This window comes from Scardinius erythrophthalmus, assembly GCF_964197995.2.
Source record: "Scardinius erythrophthalmus genome assembly, chromosome: 1".
Taxonomy (NCBI): domain Eukaryota; kingdom Metazoa; phylum Chordata; class Actinopteri; order Cypriniformes; family Leuciscidae; genus Scardinius; species Scardinius erythrophthalmus.
The window spans coordinates 39,090,099-39,110,364 of NC_138221.1; the positions used below are offsets into that span (position 1 = coordinate 39,090,099).

The 20,266-nt window shown below is 35.9% G+C and overlaps 4 protein-coding genes across 5 annotated transcripts; 2 read left to right on the top strand and 2 right to left on the bottom strand.

Annotated features, from left to right (window-relative positions):
* Positions 1–2,423: 2,423 nt before the first annotated feature.
* Positions 2,424–4,298, top strand: atp5mf (ATP synthase membrane subunit f). The gene is made up of 4 exons (XM_081364941.1): positions 2,424–2,587; positions 3,431–3,538; positions 3,948–4,064; positions 4,175–4,298. The coding sequence occupies exons 1-4, from the start codon at positions 2,461–2,463 to the stop codon at positions 4,201–4,203; spliced, it is 381 nt and encodes a 126-aa protein (XP_081221067.1). The 5' UTR covers positions 2,424–2,460; the 3' UTR covers positions 4,204–4,298.
* On the bottom strand, positions 4,297–9,128 carry cpsf4 (cleavage and polyadenylation specific factor 4). Its single transcript, XM_081364928.1, has 8 exons — positions 8,535–9,128; positions 8,337–8,387; positions 8,101–8,253; positions 7,459–7,554; positions 7,183–7,276; positions 7,019–7,091; positions 5,262–5,438; positions 4,297–5,156 (listed from the first exon to the last, which is right to left on the bottom strand). The coding sequence occupies exons 1-8, from the start codon at positions 8,635–8,637 to the stop codon at positions 5,088–5,090; spliced, it is 816 nt and encodes a 271-aa protein (XP_081221054.1). The 5' UTR covers positions 8,638–9,128; the 3' UTR covers positions 4,297–5,087.
* Positions 9,129–10,259: 1,131 nt separating this feature from the next.
* On the bottom strand, positions 10,260–14,409 carry bud31 (BUD31 homolog). The gene is made up of 4 exons (XM_081369420.1): positions 13,948–14,409; positions 13,598–13,720; positions 13,340–13,506; positions 10,260–10,451 (listed from the first exon to the last, which is right to left on the bottom strand). Exons 1-4 carry the CDS (start codon positions 14,039–14,041, stop codon positions 10,401–10,403), a joined length of 435 nt encoding a protein of 144 aa, XP_081225546.1. The 5' UTR covers positions 14,042–14,409; the 3' UTR covers positions 10,260–10,400.
* pdap1b (pdgfa associated protein 1b) lies at positions 13,285–18,739 on the top strand. Of its 2 annotated transcripts, none has more exons than XM_081369399.1 (7): positions 13,285–13,387; positions 14,531–14,671; positions 14,902–14,993; positions 15,834–15,929; positions 16,888–17,006; positions 17,220–17,371; positions 18,201–18,739. In XM_081369399.1, exons 2-7 carry the CDS (start codon positions 14,659–14,661, stop codon positions 18,263–18,265), a joined length of 537 nt encoding a protein of 178 aa, XP_081225525.1. In that variant the 5' UTR covers positions 13,285–13,387; positions 14,531–14,658; the 3' UTR covers positions 18,266–18,739. The 2 variants fall into 2 exon arrangements, with proteins under 2 accessions (XP_081225525.1, XP_081225524.1); XM_081369398.1 differs by lacking the exon at positions 13,285–13,387 and adding an exon at positions 14,357–14,427.
* The last annotated feature ends 1,527 nt before the right edge of the window (positions 18,740–20,266 follow it).

The following is a 20,266-nucleotide window of genomic DNA, read 5'->3' on the forward strand; positions in this document are numbered from 1 at the left end:
TTACCCAACTACGACCACTTCCACTTCTGAGAAACCCGTAAATGTTAACAGGGTCAATAGGATGTGTCACGTCATGTGATTTTCTTGCATCTAGCCAAAAACTGTGATAGGCCATTTGGTAGTCCTATTCGTATTTTATATGTCTATGGTCCTATTAAGCCATATATGTGAAATAAAGATATATATTTGAAGTATTTGACGTATTTTAAATACAAATTACAGAATATCTGAATAATCTGAATAGTACACAGTATACACTGTATGCCTACTATTTAAAAAAGTAAATAAAGCCATAATCCCACAATAAATATATAAAATAGTATGCTATAGTACGCGATATGACTTTGTAATTATGCATGTTGCGACAAGTTATCATTTTGAAAATAAAAATGGTTATTGAGCATTTTGAATCAGATTTTGTGCAGAAATTTACATTTACATTAAGCAGACTGAATGAGTCAAGAAAGAGATGTGGAGAGGATATTTCTTCTGGTTTATCCATCACAATGGAAATAGCAAGTCAAGTTCGGCACATTGCATTGTGGGATACAGCAGTCCATGCAGTAAGGTCATTTGTGTACTGCTTGTTTTGGCAAATGGAAGTCATCCGGGTATCCTTAAATTTAGAAAACATTCTAGTATACATACTGGAGGTCTGCAGCAGTAGTACGAGTCAGTATGTTCAAGAAAGAAAATAAAGTTAGAAAATCCAAGGGCGCACAGAGAACTCATATATTCTCTATCATTCCCAAGGCAGATAAATGAGCTAGAATAATAACATTCTTTCCATTACATAATTTTCCTAATCATGAGGATTATTAACTTGTTAAATTAGAGTCTGGAATTGAAATTGGCCTGATCTTCCATCTGTTAGCAGACATTATGGATGAACTTATAAACCCGGGTCTCTGAAAACATAGATTAGAAATAATATTATTTTAAAATGTAATATGTGTCCTATGGCAATAATAATATTTGAGGAGTAAACATATGGATAGTGAAAATCAGCGCAGACAGGAGAATAATGAAAACCAATATAATGTAACTGCACGCTGGACAGTTCTGAAAGACTATGAACTGATGCGTCCATTTGATGTGACTGCGGCACCATCTTAATTAAAATCTCAAAATTATAATTCTGCCGGGGATTTTTATGGCAGAGCAGAGTAATGAATGACACTTATACCTTTGACCTGCTGTCTAATGCATCTACCACAGTCTCTCTCATTCTAATGAGATCACCATGACAGACTTCTCTCTTTCTCATTTACTGAATGTTATTGAACACTAGTGCAAAACAACAGTGAGTTAAAGACAATAATCAAGCATTTTAATAGTAACAATTCATTTTTATTCAAATTAATAAATGTATATATAGTCTTAGTCACTATAGTTAAACCATCATTTAGGCTACTTAATTGTTTTTCTTTTACCATCATTATGTCACAGCGGAAAACAAATCCATGTAATATAAAGGATATTCACAGTTTAAAGTATATACACATTACCTGGGATCTACATATCCACTCAAAGGCTTTCAGCTGCCATGAGAGCTTTTGGTCTTCTGCCATATACAAATAGATGTATGTGCACCTAAAGGCAAATGGATGTTACGGAATGACTTTTTACTCTGGGCCTTCAATTAAGGAAAGAGCCTGTAAATACTGATACTGTTAAGTCATCTGTATCATCTGTACTGTATGAAAAACTTAAGAAAAAAAATCCTGACACAACGCTGAATCATCCCATTTTGTAATGTTGCAAAACAAATATTACTATTAAGTTATTAAGCGAGTTTGGCATACAGTTAAGTGCACTTGCCTATGAACATCCCTAAATACCCGATTTTGCAACAATAAATTCAGTGTCTATATGTCTCTGTTGCTCAGAGAGGATGATGCTTTTGCCTAAAACCACATAACCACTGCAAAAAATCCAGTAATTTTCTCTCTAGCTAAACTTAAAACAATCAAAACAACAGATCTGCATAAGTCTAAAGACATGTGCAAGTGTTCACATTATCAAAACCAACAAGTAGGTCTGATTACTTGCCATTAAGCACATGTTTACCGCCAGAAAGATGCAGTATGTGATTTGATGTGTTTTCATCATTGCCTGTTTTACACACAAGTGCGTATGCAGTAATGTCTCCCTCCAGTGGTAGTAGCCTATATTAATTACAGACCAAGAAAATAATATAATATAATAATTTTATTTTGCGTGTTTTAGATGCTTAGATAAGACTGTTTTCACGTAGCCTACTGTTACAGTTATTATTCCAGAAAACGTGGTATTTTGTCATCGTATTTACTTTTGTGTAGGCCTTTGCTAAAGTTAATCCTAGAATAAACCGATAATATTGTTTATGTTTGTTTCTTTCATTACATTGATATATCAAAGCCAAACAGCATATTATTGATCGTATGGTCGTTTAGCACCGCTCTTCTATCCAGCGGTCACATGATCTGGAAACCCCGCCCTACATTTTGCCCGTTGACGTCACTTCACTTTACTCCCAGCATACCCTGCTCGCAGCAGCAGCGCAGCCATCATCTTGAAGTTCAGAGCAAGATGGCGGATAAACCAGGTATGGTTGAATGGGAATTGCATAGTTGAATATGTTTCTCTGTATTGCGTCAAGGTTTTTACAGAAATCGTGCTGTTTTATTCATGTGTGTGTCTGAAGACAAATGGCGTGAGTGTTTATGATGTGGTTTGTGCGTGTAGTGACGCTGAAGGCCTCGATGCAGGCAGACCCGAGTCATGTCAAGGACTTTCAGTAACATTGGATGCATGATTACCTTCATGGCTGAATATAATGTCCAGGACATGCAAATCCTCCCGTAGTGTTTTGTGAGATATTCGTTAGTGAATCGTGCTGGTTTGTTAATGCGGGAAAAATACAATTACATTATGCTGAACTAACGTTACTATCTACTGTATTGAAGCTGACAGCTTTCACTCAAGAGTAATAAAGCAGCAGCAATTGTTACATTTTGTGAGTTAAGATTGTCATTGTGTCTCATTGACTCATCTCACATTCTTCAGAAAATACCAAAATTTAGTAACTATTAATATTAGTAATAATAATATATATTATTAAATAGTTTTCTTTTTACAAAAAGTATTGTAGCATTACCAAAGTTTTTTATATGTTTACACTTACGGCATGGTACTGAATAGTCACCACATAGTACTTAAAACGATAGTACTTTAATATTTTAAAAAGCAAAGTGTTTTTTGAGTCTGCTTTGGACTGATTTGAAAAAGGGCATTTTGCATAATCTTATTTTACTTGTTTACAAACTTTTTTTTAAGTTTAATTTGGATGCACAGGGAAACTGACTCACTGAGCTGATCAAATAAAACCTAGTGAAATGCCTTGACAATTGTGTTTATTTAATTGTGTTTTTTTTTTGTGTGTTCTCAGTTGCCCTGTCCCAGAGGAAGCTTATGGACGTCAAGCTTGGGGAACTGCCATCGTGGCTCGGAAAAAGAGACTTCACCCCAAATGGACTTATTGGTGGAGTTCGTGGAGGTAATGACTAATGTATATATATATATATATATATGAAGAGTTCAGATACAAAAGCCTCTAAGTGCCATCTGAAATTTTCTTCTAGAATGATAATTTTTATCAAGCTTGTATTTTTACGTTAAAAAATTTCACTTAAATGGCAATGCAAATGACCTATTAATTGTCATTTAAGTGAAATTTTTGAACTTTTTGTTTTTACTTTACTCAGTATTTACTTTTTGAAGCTTAATAAAAATTATCATTCTATAAGAAAATTTCAGATGGCACTTAGAGGCTTTTGCATCTGAACTCTTCATATATATATATATATATATATATATATATATATATATATTAGAAAAACATCTTTGATCAATAATATTATAATAATTTCTGTTTGTGTGTTATAATTTCTCTAATCTCATCTCAGGCTATGAGAGATATTACAACAAATACATCAATGTGAAGAAAGGAGGTATTGGTGGAGTTGCCATGTTCATTGCTGGTTACATTGCCCTGAGCTACCTCTGGGAATACGATCACATCAGTAAGTACTAAAAGTATTGGAGAATCCATATAGTGATGTCCTTCACCCGCTGTACTGTTGTCTAAATTTAGTGTCACTGAGGAAGTGTTTCTTTTCTTGCCCCTCAACAGAGCACGACAGGTGGAGGAAGTACCACTAAAACAAATCCTCCGTCTGCAGCAGTGTGATCGCCGCACCTCTCAGCTTTCTCTGTTTGTGACTGTTGTGACCAAGAATAAAATGACATTTATTTAATTCGGACTCTTTATTGAAAGCATACAAAAGTGTAGGCTGTATGCGTAAGACTTGATTATTCACATTTCTTGTGATGAAATAAACATGTATTGAATTGATGGGGGTTAGACTTTTTGTGTTTTGTCACGACTCAGGCGTTAGGAAAGTTTCACTGATTTTGAATACAAATTCAGTATGCAGTCAGTAACGTTGCAACAGATTATTAGGCGGGAAAATGTTCACTGAATTTTCAAAGCACAAGAATGTGGGAAAAGAGGGACAACATGATCCTCATCCAGACACAAAAGCTAAAACAGTATGAATAGTTTGTTATAAGATACAGATAAAACAAGTCAAAGATAATGCTTTTATAAACTCAAGTTAACCTTTATTGTAATAAGTACAACATCCATTTTTATAGATAAAAAAAGGCATGTCAATAGACTGCAAAATGATGTCTCTTGAGATCATCTTGGCTGCTAAATGACACAATGTTCTCCCTAAAGACTGTTTCATATATTTTCCAAGAATTTCAGCATTGAGCAATCAAGATGCTTGTTGCTCCAATATAAAAGACTCACATTTCAAAGTATGTGATTCTGTAAGGTTTTGTTTGAAAGAAAAACAAAAATCAGTAAAAAAGTGGTTTTCTACCTTTTGACTGTGATGCTCTTGGCACGTGGACAGTGAGGTAGAGCCACATTTACATCACTCATCTCTAACCTTTACAGTGAAAGGGTAATGTACTAGGAATCAAATACCTCACTTTGCAAGTTATCACCACATATTGGAAATCCTTTATTCAGAAAACTACTGTCCACTCAAAAACGCCAGGTGTCCTTTTGTGCATTTGTTTGCGTAATGGCCCTTCTCGCCGCACTGGAAGAAGCAAACAGACATTGAGTGTGACTGCACATTTTGAGGGCATCAAATTAATATGGCAGACATAAAAAGGTTCCGCATAAAATCAAATGGCGTTCCCACCTTGTAACATGTAACTTGGTCCAGTGGACGAGGACCGCGAGGTCCACCCATGTTGCCGTGAGAATGCATTATCCCAACAACATTTGGCATTCTCTGGTGGTGGTTGTTGTTGATATTGGGGTTGGTTAACTGGATGAGTGAATGTGACGATCTGTTTATGGGCTGCATGTTTTGCTGCTGGAGAGGAAAAATTAAGATGAAACATTAGTATCAAAGTAAGTATTAAAGAGGCCATATGATGTTGTTTTAAAAGTTCATTATTTTGTGTACTGGTTGTACTAGATACAGGGTTCTCACACCTTGGTTATCTTCAAATTCAAGGACTTTCCAGGTCCAATACCTTCAAATTTATGCGGCTTAATGCGGGGACACATTTGTTGTGTCCAACAACAAACGTTGAGGTGCCACTGTAGTAGTTTCATGCGTGTGTAAACGTCATGGCAATGTACAACAAAAAAAGTACCTCACGCGGGTAACACTTAACGTAATGCGTAAATGCACGTAACTAACGTAAATGAAGCAAGCTAGTATGCATAGGCCACGAAATGTTGGCTAAATAACACATTAGAGGACCGGAGGGAATTTTTTTTCCAGAAAACTTCTTGCACAAAATAAATTCAAGCACTTTCAAGGACATGTTAATTTTCAAAAACTTTCCAGGGCCTTGATTTTTTTTTTTCCAGATTCACAAACTTTCAAGGATTTCAAGGACCGGTGGGAACCCTGTAGATAGGTACGGAGCCCCGAAAGGGAAACAGTAGTGAAAAAAGTAAGAATGGGTGTAAAAAATTGTCAATGTTTTTGCATTCCCCTGGGAAACTTTATCTTCCCACAAAACCGTTGCATTTGTGTGCAAAACTTGAGTTCTTTGAAAAGTTCTGTGAGAGACTGCAATAGCATTTAAATATATTTTATCCTCTAATTTCATATTTTTTCAATCACCATGTCTTTTAGGGGTTCCGTAGAATAGGTAAACAAGCTTTAATGTTCAAAGAACATTATTTTTCACATAATGTACATTATTGCAGCATTTCTATTCCCAGTCTGTCTGAAAAGCACAGATTGAACTCCTTACCATAATGATTACACTACAATTTACTGAAGCCTCACATTATTTCTTTGCTTATACTTTTGGGCAGGCGTTATGCTAACACTTCAAATTGAGACAGATGTTTGCGGAAGTAATATCTGGACTTTGACTTTGTGTATTGGACAGGTCTGGATCAGTGTTATTTTTTAGATAGAATAAGGGACATTTACACTACACCGTTTTCAACTAAAAACAGAAAACTTTGTATGTGTTTTGGCCGTTCATATACACCAAAATGGTGTTTTGGGGGCCTTAAAATGCTTCAAAGTGCACGTTTTTGAAAATGAATACTGTTATTGTCTCCTACAAAAACATGAATTTGTGAAAACGGTTATGCCATGCGCATTATGTGTTCAGGCCAATTACTGGCCTGGCATGAATAATACCGCGTTTTTGGACATTGTTGAAGATCCGTGTGAACAGGATTGGTTTTGACAACGTCGTCTGTATGCGAAAAACGCAAAGTAAACACTTTTCCGTTTTTAGTACATCATTGTAATGTAAATATACCCTAAATCCCTTTTGTGGGAGACTATGTGCTTTGTAACTTTGCAGATTGTATACATGTGCAAACAGATACATTACACACAAAAGGAAGAGGAAAAGATTAAAAATCATCATATGACCCCTTTACGAGTACTTTGAAAAAAAGAAGAAGAAAAAAAACCTTTTGCTGAGACTGTGCTTGTTGAGGTAATGGTGGTTGTTCAGCCGCACCCATTGGGAGTTCAAATCTTGGGCTAGGAATTACAAAAAAATTAAAATTTGGTTATAATTGAAGCAGAAATGTTTCTTTAAATCACATTCACAATTGCAATGACAGATACTCACTGCATAAATTTGCACGACTTGCCCTCTGGGCAGAAGCCAACAAGGTAATTTACACAAATGACTCTTCTTGTGTGTCTGTGTCTGCAATCCGGACCTTAAGGGGGGTGGGGGGTGGGAGAAATGGACATTTAATATTTTTCGTTACAGCAATTCATTTGAAACATCCTAGCTTGATTTAACAGAATTGAAAGTAATACAATTTTTATACAACTTTTTTTTTATGTAATAATATATATAAATGTAAAAATGCAAATATCCGAAAATAAAAAGACTTACCATGCTTACAAAAACCCCTATCATACCATGGGCAATCTTTAATCTTAGATTCTGGGTCAATGTGCAAGAATGGACACTCTTTGTTACTGCACTCCCCTGCACAAAGAAGTTACACTTATTACACAGACAGACAGAAAGACGGATAGATAGATAGATAGATAGATAGATAGATAGATAGATAGATAGATAGATAGATAGATAGATAGATAGATAGATAGATAGAATGATAGATAGATAGATAGATAGATAGAACGATAGATAGATAGATAGATAGATAGAATGATAGATAGATAGATAGATAGATAGATAGATAGATAGATAGAATGATAGATAGATAGATAGATAGATAGATAGATAGATAGATAGATAGATAGATAGAATGATAGATAGATAGATAGATAGATAGATAGATAGAATGATAGATAGATAGATAGATAGATAGATAGATAGATAGATAGATAGATAGAATGATAGATAGATAGATAGATAGATAGAATGATAGAATGATAGATAGATAGATAGATAGATAGATAGATAGATAGATAGATAGATAGATAGATAGATAGAACGATAGATAGATAGATAGAACGATAGATAGATAGATAGAACGATAGAACGATAGATAGATAATAAAATACTAACCGAATTTAGAGTAGAAATAACATTCAGGCATCTTTGTCATGTCATACTCGTGTAAAAATTCACATTGGTCTCCTTTCTTGCATAAACCTCTAAGCCAGTGCTTGCACACCACAGTCTTTTCTCCACTGATGTGTCTGAAGGGGCACATTCCACCTGTCAAAAGAGAGTAAAGTCAGCTCAAATCAGTGAGTCTGATGTACACGTTAAAACCTTAAACAAGCGTTTTGAATACATGCCTTTCATACAGGCAGCTCTCATGAAGAACTCGCATACAGCAGCGCCAGATTCTGCAGAATAACAAGAAAATGCCTGTAAATATTTGTTATTAAAGGTCTTCTGTTCTAAGCAATATTTATCAAGCAGTTCGTCTTATATGTTACAAATAATAAATCAGAAAACGAAACAAATATTCATCAGTGCTCCAGTTAACTTACTGTCCATTCCTGGAAATGGCAATGGTTGAGCGCCCAATTGTTGTTCTACAGCCAGTTCTAGATCAAACTTGAGGTGATCGGCACTAGCGATTAATTCCTGCATTTTGATATTATATTCTGTATGCTTTTTTTTAAAAGCAGCTGAAAGTCTTTTCGTTATAACACTTTATCGGAAAACTATAAGAAGACTTGATGGCTAACAACTTATCAGTGTGCCTTTGATCGGGTTTAATACAAGACGTAAAAAGAGAGAATAGCGAAAAAGTATGCAGATGTATTAATTGAGTAAACGATTTTTAATGTAGCGCATGAGTGGATCGGTAAAAGAGATAAACATTGTAAATAAACAGTTGATTTTAGAACCGTCTGCTTCAACAGCGCTGCTCAAGAGTGACCCCTGACCCGCGAACTCCAGGCCGTATAATCAATTACAACAGCGTCGAGGTTTCTGGGAATTACATTTTTTTAAATGTATTTCATAAAATGAGTCATTTCGCCTTATTAATATAAAAAAAGGTGTGCTAATTATCTTCTGGTGATTTGTCGTTAGATGGCGATTTGGGCGACAGAAAGAATATACGAAATGCTGATCTTGATCAGTGTGTTGGTTGTTGATTAAAAGGTCTGTTGAAGTCACTAGCGCCGTGCAGTGCCAACCGATTGTATTACAAAACAGTGCTGGACAAATTGTACTGGGATTTCAAATTTGAATGTGTGAATCTGAGTTTTAGTCATACATTTATGTATTTCTCCATTTAATATTTTACTTGTAGAAAATGTAGAACATAGCTGAGGAACCGGAGGAGGAATTGTATTTCAGCTTGGCATGTCCATTTTCATTTGGGTATTTTGAACAGATAAGGATAAGAATTAAGTCACATCCACTTCTAAAAATGTAGCTGTTCATTTTTTTAAGATAAAAGGAATAACACCCATTCACTCATTAATAAATTATTCTTAAGCTGCAAGGAACTGATGTAAAAACTGAATTTGTATCATCAGTAAACATTCTTCAATAATATTAGGGACATTTTAATTGGCATTCTGCAGGTTTTAGCTAAATGAGTAGACAGTTGCAGTTCCCAAAAAATTAAGTTTTGTAATAAGATTATATTGTTTTAAAATACTCATAATCACAGTAATTTTTTTTAATTATTACATGTTATTCTCACAATGGCAGTAAATTATTCACAATTAATTAACTCTCCCTACTACTACTTTTTTTATCTTTTAAATGTTCCTTTCTAAAAATAAAAATAAAAGTCTATAACTTATATATTCAGAATGTCTTCCAGGTTTCTGGAACAGACCAGCCACTAGTCAAGTGCCTAACACTGAAAACCGAGACCCACACAGCATGCGATTTACTGAAATCATTTCACTTTTAAGTTTTCTCAACATTGCTTATCTAATCAGCTCCTAACAAACACATCCATTCTTAATTATCATGCAGTCCGTCATTTAACCATGTATGTCTTTGAAAGGCTTTTGCCTTTCAAACACATTGAAATGTACAGATTCAGATACTATCCCCAACTATTATTTTTGTCAGCTGAACCTCTTTGACCTAATATATTTACTTGAAGTACCCCCCTGAGATTTTAAGATAATTGGTTAGGTCAACCCCATCCCATCCCATCCCATCCCCCAGTCTGGGAAACCCTGACATGTAATATAATATTTAATATATATGATTGATAATCAAAGTATGAGACTGAACACTGATCCAGATTGATTAAGATACAGCAGTTTAATAAAAAAAAAAAATAATTCAAAACATACATACACAACAATCATTATTTCAATAACACCATTAAATGTATTAAAAATACAAATCAAAGGTCAGTAAGCTGTTTCCCCTTTGCCTCATCCAGAACATCCTCTGCATCCACAGTGAGTGCACTCAATGATACGACCCTAAGACAACAAAGAGCAAATTAGGGACAGTGAAAGAAATGTAAAACATCTTGGCATACATAGTTACTAACAGGACCAGTGTTTGGTGAAGAAAAATGGAAACACTAGAACATCTAGACACAGAAACAGCTTCTTCTCACAGGCCATTTCCCTCTTAAACAGTTAAAGGGTTAGTTCATCCAAAAATGAAAATTCTGTCAGTAATCACTCACCCTCATGTTGTTTTCCGTAAGACTTTCGTTCATCTTCGGAACACAAATTAAGATATTTTTGATGAAATCTGAGTGCTGTCTCACTCCTCCATAGGCTGCAAGGTAACTGTATTCTGCCGGACTAGAAACGTTAGTAAAGACATCGTTAAAATGACTACAGTGGCTCAACCTTAAAGGGATACTTCAGGATTTAGCATTAAGCTTTGTATTAGTAGAAAACCTGTAGTATTTTCGAATTACCATGCTTTCCACCCTCATATCCCCCTGAGAGGAGAGATTTATGTATTTTTTTGTCTGGAAAAAATCCTCCGATGCAAAATGACGATTTTTGCGTCATTTTTTGTCCAGAGGCTAAAGACTACAGCCAGTAGATGGCGCTGTCCCGCATGTTTTCAACCCGCCCATAGAGGATACGATCTCACACACAGAATGTACACATAGGGTGTTTCTCAATATGCGTTCTTCAGCGATCTTGCGTCCTTGTGTTCTCGTTTTATGTCATCATAACCGTCGAAGTTCAGACCCAATTCTCAAGAACGCAAGTACAGAGGACGCATGAAAGAACCCGGATGTGTTCTTTATACCGAGGATGCATCGAATGCAGACTTGAGCTAGTACTCGCCTGGTGTCCCAGAAGTCATTGCGGCCGGTTCCGAGCTCGTTCTTCCAAGGAAGCTTGGCAAGACCGGTCTCCACGAGAACACAAGTCCGTTCTCTGCGTTCTTGGAATTGAGAAACAGCCATAGTATCAGCCGTCTTTCTTTGAAAGCTAAGCTAGCAGGCTCTTGTTCTGTGGAGAAAGCTGAATAGTAGGAGAAAGCTGAGTAGTAGGGGTTACCATCCTCTTTTTCCCGGACATTTCCGGCCGTCGAGATCGTCCGGTATTCGGCTTTTGCTTTCTGCGGTCGCCATTCATTGTTTACATGCACACCTTTTGTTTCAATCTAACTGAATTCATTCCGATTGGTGAATCTGAATGTAGTGTTTACATGAATGCTAAACAAGTGATCGGTTGTTGTGCGTTTTAACATTGCTAAGAAAATTCCCGCTCCTCCGTGAGAGATGCGAGACTGGTCCGTCTCACTGTGCCGCTCATAAGTAATCACGCCACCGGCCTCTCATCGTTCTCCCGCGCCCCTCAGCCTCGTCCTGCTCGCCACAGTTAACATGATGAATGGCGACTGTAGAACGCAAAAGCCGAATCCCGGACATTTTGGGCGATCTCGAAACCCCGGGCAGACTCGTCACGGAGACTCACTGGTAGCCTAGCCTTGTTGTTTAACTGCGCTCTTACCGGTAGGCATGGCTTGGGTGTGGCCTCGTAGAGGAGCGAAGCAAGTGCATTCTGGGAGTTGTTGTCTTTCATCCACATGAGCCAAAAATACATTTTCTGGCTTTTCTCAGTATAGAAGGCTCCAACTTAAATTATTTCACATTTCTACTACATAAATGACCCATTTTAAATACACATTCATCTTTCCAGATGTGAAGTATCCCTTTAAGTTTATCAAACGACGAGAATACTTTTTGTGCACAAAAAACAACAACAACTTTATTCAACTATTCATTTTCTTCTGTGTGGGCCTCTGACGTGAGTTCACGAGAGCGCCACAACGCATGCGCGAGAACTGAGATGATGCCGCTCACGATCATTTGATGGGAAAGTGTGAAAGGTAAGCCATTCATTTTGCGGCATTGGTAAGGCAGTTTTACGTTTTCTCGTTGGTTTCTCACGATTCTGACATTCAGGAAATGTACACTTTAGAACCATTTTAAACACTACATTGAGACCCATCTGCATCATCTTCTCAGTTCTCACACATGTGTCGTGGCGCTCTCGTGAACTCACATCAGAGGCCCACACAGAAGAAAATGAATAGTGGAATAAAGTCATTATTTTTGTTTGTTTTTTTGCACACAAAAATTATTCTCGTCGTTTGATAAACTTATGGTTGAGCCACTGTAGTCACTTGGACTATTTTAACGATGTCTTTACTAACTTTTCTGGGCCGGCAGAATACAATTACCTTGCAGCCTATGAAGGAGTGAGCCAGCTCTCAGATTTCATCAAAAATATCTTAATTTGTGTTCCGAAGATGAACGATAGTCTTACAGGGTTGGAACAACATGAGGGTGAGTAATTACTTACAGAATTTTCATTTTTGGGTGAACTAACCCTTTAAATGCCTCCCAAGGCACCTGCCTGTAAGTGCAATACTCCAACTGTTTGTGCAATCTCTTTGTAAATTAATTTATAATTTACTCATATTATTATATTATTATTCACAATACTGTTAATGCTTATTGTGACTAAACATATCTGTGTCTTTATACATTTATTTTTATATTTTATTCTTAATTTTTATCATGTCTTGTTATATTTATATGCGTGTACTGGAAGCTTCAATACCAAGGTAAATTCCTTGTGTGTGTGTGTGTGTGTGTGTAAACCAGGGTTTCTCAAACTCGGTCCTGGAGGGCCACTGTCCTGCACAGTTTAGCTCCAACGCTGATCAAACACACCTAGCTGTGAGTTTCTAGTGATCCTGAAGACATTGATTAGCTTGCTCAGGTGTGTTTGATCAGGGTTGGAACTAAACTGTGCAGGACAGTGGCCCTCCAGGACCGAGTTTGAGAAACCCTGGAGTAAACAAAGCAGCTCTTTCTGATTCTTACCACTTCAAGCTTGCCCTTGGGAACTCTGCATATGCAATTTGTTCCAAAGTTAGTGTCGCGCGTCTGAATGCACCGCAGACAACACAGATTTTCATAACCCTGTTTCTTCCATTTGGCAATCAAGTTTTTGTCTGCATAGCCCTCTTTGATGCAGTAGTCATAAAGCTCTGGGAATTAAATAGAAATGAAAAGTTAACAACGTACAGATCTCGAAATAAGACAAACACTACAAAGCTGAAACTAACTACTATACGTTACCTCGACTGATGGCCTTTCTCTTGTAGAAAAGGTCGAAAATGTAACGGCTGCGTTGGTGATGAAGTCGGAAGATTGGCCAAAGAGACTCAACTTTTCTTTTGCCCTCATGTGGCTCGGTTTCAGCTGTGAATGTAAAGTATCTGTTAAAAACACCGTGGTAGACGGGCAAACATGATATTATCTAATCAATTGCGCAATAAAAAAGTGACTTCTTAATTTTGTTAAATATTTTATCAACGACATACATAAATATTAATGTTTTATTACACCAACGTTGCTTCTGATCATTAAACAAATAAACAATCGACTTGTTAGCATTCTGGCTATAGATGGTAGCTTGCTGAACGAACCTTCGCGCATTTTCTGGTCCAGTTCGTCAAGAGTTGGCTCTATGAGCTCCCAACCATCTGGAGGGGGTTTCCTACTCCTTTTCACCTTAGGCATTGTATTATACGGTCGTCTCAGTTATTTAGCAACAACGAGCTGATGCATTAGGAACTTTACCGATTTCTGTCGCCAGGCTGATGACGTCACTCGTTTGGGTCCTTATAGAGTGACTTGTTACACGAAAGTTACGTCAACGTCTTTGTTCTTACACATATAATACGAACTATAATTATTATCAGGCTTATTTCATTGCTCAAATGGATTGCATTGAAATCCCGACTCATACACATATCACATACACATATCAACATTGGCTTTATTATGGAGAAGCTGCGGTGTTATTCTCTCTTCCAGTATGTTGCGTCAGGCTATAGGTGCCCGAGTGTGTGCCTGAGTGTAAATATAGAAATATGGACCCGCTGGCTATATGATCATCGATGACTGTACTTACTTGATCGTGGAATTGTATATTTGTTTTATTTACTGTATCTCCCCCAAGCTAATCACAACCACTTATAATTATTTACTGCAATTTTGTACCTACAGAATTGGATACGCGAGAGTGTGGTGAAGTGAGGCAACCTGCTATCATAACTGTACCAAGCTTTTGTTGGGACTGGGAGTGTGTTTGAGTGGATTTAAAAAAAAATAACAAGTTAAGTTTAATCTTCATCATGCCTAAAGGAGGTAAGAGATCATTTAGTTTTAGATCACTGATTGAGCACGTCATGAGCTGGTGCAGCTCATATAGTCTGCTTTTATGATTGACATTATATACAGTCTTGGTATTCTGTACTTTTAAAATAAGTATTCTGCTGTATCTGGATATTTTTAATTGAGAGCAATAGTTTTAGAAAGTGATATACACTTTCTATACTTTTAGAAAGTGATTTTTTTGTTGTTGTTGCTTATTTTAGGGAAAAAAGGGGGCCATAAAGGTCGCATGAGAACCTACACAAGTCCTGAAGAAATAGATGCTCAAATGAAAGAAGAAAAAGAACGAAAAAAGGTAAGTTGTATTGCAACTTAAGATAGAAATACAAACAAATATGGGCAAGAATGAGCTTTTAAAGTAAGCATTAACGTTTAAGTAATAGTCTTAAAGGGATAGTTCACCCAAAAATTAAACTTATGTCATTAATTACTCACCCTCATGTCGTTTCTAAACCTGTAAGACTTTCGTTTATCTTTGGAACACAAATTAAGATCTTTTTGATGAAATCTGTCCCTCCATTTACAATTATGCAACTACCACTTTCAAACCCCATAAAGTAAATACATCATAAAAGTAATCCACGTGTCTCCAGTGGGATAACCTCAGCTTTGTTCTTGCCAAAAAACAGAACTGACATGAGGGTGAGTAATTAATGAAAGAATTAAATATTTTCGGTGGACTAACCCTTTAATACGATCAAACACAGCAGCTCCCTCTGCTGGAACAGTTTTGAGTAGTTCCTCTAAGAAGGGAATGTTTTTAAAAAGCTGTCTAAAGTCGGCATGAAATGAAAATGAACCCCATTAATTCACTAAGTGTGTCTTAATGATCTTATTGTGATGGATTCATCCATGCAGAGTTGTTTTGACCTTGCCATTTTTATTCCAAAATGTCATAAAACGTTCAGTGTAATGACAGACTTCTCTCTGGTGACATACGCCAGACTTCTCCAATCATTAGTCTTTTTAAACTCCACTCCTTTCTTACAATTTAAAATAACAGTAGTTAAGAAAAATACAAAAGGTTATTGACTCTAAGAGCTCCACTCTCTACTGCCACTTTCAGATTCAGTGGCCAAATTACCTAAACAAATTAATTGTTGTATGGTGGTAATGGTTTATTTTAACACTTTAGAATGAAGAAGAAGAAGGTGCAGCAGTCAACGACAACCAGATTGAGGACAAACTGACAGCTTCAGGCTCAGAGGACAGTGATGATGAGGGGTCTCAGGTAAATTTGATCTCAGAATTGTTCCTCCAGAGCTGTCCATCTACTTTTAGATATGTCTGCAGATTCATTCCTCAGAGACTACTGTGACAGGACATGGATATTCAGCCAGTTCTGGTCACAAACATCAGGCACACTGTTAAGGACCGCTCACACCAAGAACAATTACTATAACGATAACTATATTAGCATGCACACTAATGTATGTTCTAACGTTCTGTTTATTGTAAGTGTGTGCTGCAGATTTGTCGTCTGCCGCTTTAAATGCTCAAGCTTTTTAAAGTCTGTGGATTCTGATTGGCTGTCAATGTTTCTTTCAATCATCAGCTGAAAAACATTCACACAAACAACAATATTGTTACTCTGTGTCGTTATTAAATAGGATTACCCTATTCTTCTCATATAACTAGAATGATTATTAAAATGTCATAATTATCGTTATAGTTATCGTCCCTGGTTTGAATGGACCTTCACTCAGTTTAATTAATGTTGAATCTCACTGGGTGGAGCAGAGCATTGCTCTTTAATTAGTCACTCAATCACTGTGTTTAGAACGTAGGAATTATATATGTGGAATGTCAGTCACGGTCATCTGATGGATGCAGGTTGGTTGGCGATACTTAAAATATTTTGAATTAGCTTTTATTTTTATATTTTAATTGAAGTTTTATTTTTTATGTTATGTTTCTAGTTAGCTTTAATTTATTTTTATTTCAGTTTTAGTATTAGTAATTTATTACTTCAACACAAACCTATTTTATTTCAGTTAGTTGCAAAGCCAACATTTCTAATTTACATTTAGTTTTTTTAAGCTTACGTCTTTTTTATCTAATATTCTTATTTTATTTTTCTTTCAGCCTTATTTTATTTTTAAAGTATTTATATATTTGAATGAACTAAACCATTTAAATAGTTTTAGTTTCAGTTAACAATGACAACACTGTCTCCATTTTTGTCACAGAAAAGGAAGGGTATTGAGGGATTGATAGAGATTGAAAATCCTAATCGAGTTGCCCAAAAAACAAAGAAAGTCACAGAGATAGAACTTGAGGGTCCTAAACAGCTTTCCAGAAGAGAAAGGTAAGAGACAACGTCTTTATCTCCAACTACTTGTTACCCTCTCATTATTTGTCATCATTTTATTTGTATAATTTTTTATGTCATTTGCTGCTCACATTATACTAAATGTTTGATATACTTTAATATGCTTTTATACATAGTCTTCTAGATACGTACATCTGTTCCCTTTCAGCTTTTTCTATATATATATATTATTTTTCTTCCATATTTCAGAGAAGAGATTGAAAAGCAAAAGGCCAAGGAGAGGTATATGAAAATGCATTTAGCAGGAAAGACAGATCAAGCTAAAGCCGACCTCGCTCGACTCGCCATTATTAGAAAACAACGTGAGGAGGCCGCACGGAAAAAAGAAGAGGAACGTAAAGGTAAATCTTCAGTACAAGACAATGTTGTAGAACCACTTGTGAAAGGCCACGTTTGCACGGCAGGTCTTGATGCCCAATTCCAATTTGTTGATTATATACATTTTTTTTGACGACCTGAGCCCAGTTGTTTAATTTATTTTATCTGGATCAGAATAAACTTGATTTATAAATCCCATGTTTTGCTATCCAGGATCAGGTATTCCGTCTTCTTTTGTACCGTAAAAAAAAGAAAGAAGTAAAATAGGATTGGATCACTCTGATTCAGATTTTCCGGATTACCAAATCTGGATTACATGGGGTTACATTTCACAGTGTAAAAGACTGCTAGATATGTAAAGAGCAACAGGTAGAAGAGTCATTGTGGGTCACTTTAAGTGTTTTAATATAAAGAGAAAGGAAACAACATAAACAAACAAATATCCCCTTCCATTTTCAACTAAAGGGACATGGAGATGTAAAGAAAAATATGAAATGGGAGAACAATTATATATTTTATATACATTTAGTTTTGCTTTCCACCAAGACAGTTTGCATTCATTCTCAAAGAACTCAAAAGTTTTGAGAGTGAATGCAAAGTTTCTTGGGGGAACGCAAAACATTTGTGAAAGAACACAAAAGCATTAAAATTCCTCATATTTTTCCTCCCATTACCACGTCCCTTTAGAGTTTCCGTAGCCCCTCATGTGACCCACAACAAAAACAAACAAATATACATACAGTAAGGGATGCAGTTGTTAGATGAACCAGTCGAAAGTATTTTCTCTGATGATTGCAAAATGTATCAGGGCAAATAAGAGATTAATTAATTTTTCCTTCTTTGTCATTGTAGAGAAAGACGCAACAGCGGCGGCAGCAGCAGCGGCTAAAGGACTACATACATTGTCACTCAAGTAATCCAAATATTGGATTCTTAGAGGTTTTAATGCATTTGTGGACAGTATACAATTATATTGACAATGTTATTTTTGAAGACAACGCAAAAGATAATGTGGTATGCTATGTAAGATGATATAACACAGTGTTCCATTGAAAAGGAATATTTCAGAGTATATTAACCCAGAAAGCAGGCATTTTATTGTCCAAAAAAATGCCTTTGTGAAAGCTCTGGTGCTTTCACTAAAGTGACTAAATCTTAATGCTTGCTTTCACTCAGTGATATTAGTATAGACATATTTATTAATATATTAACATATTGCCACATGTAACTGAGTGGACTTTGCCATCTCAGTTTAAAGGATTACTGTAAGAATAAAGACATCTGTCCTCAGTTGTAAAGGACCTGGTGTAATTTAGAAGGATGTTCTGATGGTATTCCCTTCAAATAATGTAAAGAAATACATACCAATAAAATGTCAGAACTTTTTATTATATCGTGAATTTTTTTTTTAAATCTTATACCCAGGGGGCAAAGGGGGTTTAGCAGACATGGGCTGCTGTAAAAGGTTGTCATATAAAAATGAAATCTATGATGTCTGAGGATCACAACCTGGGTGGCCAACCCGGTCAACAAGCTGCTGGAAACTTGTAATTAGGGTCAAAACAATGTTACCTCAAATTCGGCTTTAACTCCCAGAATCACCCAAACATGCTAAAACGGTTTAATTATATTCATGAATCGTGAGCCATATCTCCCTGATACTTTATGCTAGAAACAAACTGAGCACACCTTTAGAAAGAGTGGAAGATAAGCTTTCATCTGATGCCTTGATTGTACATGTAATTAGAATGTAAGAGTTAACAATGCCTCTTAATTCATAGGTAGGCAAAAAAAAAAAGAAAAAAATATTGAACATTCCATTTGTAATCGGTAGCATTCTTTTCCCTTTGTTGTTGTTACAATAAACAAATTACCATGTAAAGTTAACTTTTACTGGATGAAATCATATTTTGATTTTTTTTTACTAACCAGACAGTCCTCATGGCCCATAACACATTTAGAGGGAATTCAATTTCAAGCCTATAATAGCCTGTCAATTCAAACAAGATCCAAGAAAGAAGTTTACCATTAACTGGTGTTAATTGTATACTGCTCTGTTTCTGTATGTACAGTATATCGTTTGCATATTTATGCAATATCAATTATTTGTATTGCAATGTCTATTTCTAATATTCTTTCACAAGTGGGATAGCTTTATTTATTCTATTAAAATAAAAAAAGGGATTTGAGGATTTTGGGTTAGGCTGGTTAGTGTTCAATCCTGGTGTTTGGAGTGTGAGACAAAGGTACTGACAACTAAATGCTGAAAGACTAAAACACACAGGAGTCATGTGTGGAGTAGGTTTAAAAGTATTTACTGATTAAAACTGTTACATTAAGTAGCAATTTGTACCAAAAAAAAAAAAAAAAAAAAACGAAACAGACAAACAGATTACAATTCAGGGTGATAACTAATTTCTGTAATAATGTTTATACAATTTGTTTAGCTGTTTCGGAATCACCGCTGCTGTCGCTGCTCTCTAGTGTTTCAGCATGCTGTGTCCTACTACATTTGGTTGCCAACCCCTAGCAACAGCATCCTATGTAGCAGGAGCAGTTCTTCTGACAACCTTTAACCAGAGATGGGCACAAATACATCAAAAAGTATTTAATTAAAATACAAGTAATTTGTAATTTGAAAATACAAAAATATATTTTTTACAGTCTTCTGTAGTGTAAGTGTGGCGTTAGGTACATGTAAGAGTCTAGAATATTGCAATATTATTGTTTAGTGCAGAAGATGCGCTTTTAACGTACATGTTGCCACATACTGTCATAATAAAATATAATTACGCATATAACACTATATTTGTATTATTTACACAAAAACTAGTTAACGCTGCTGTGAGGGTGTTTCTAATAGCGCGGCTGTGACAAAGTTGACAACTTTCTCTCTTCCGACTGCCATTATCTATTTT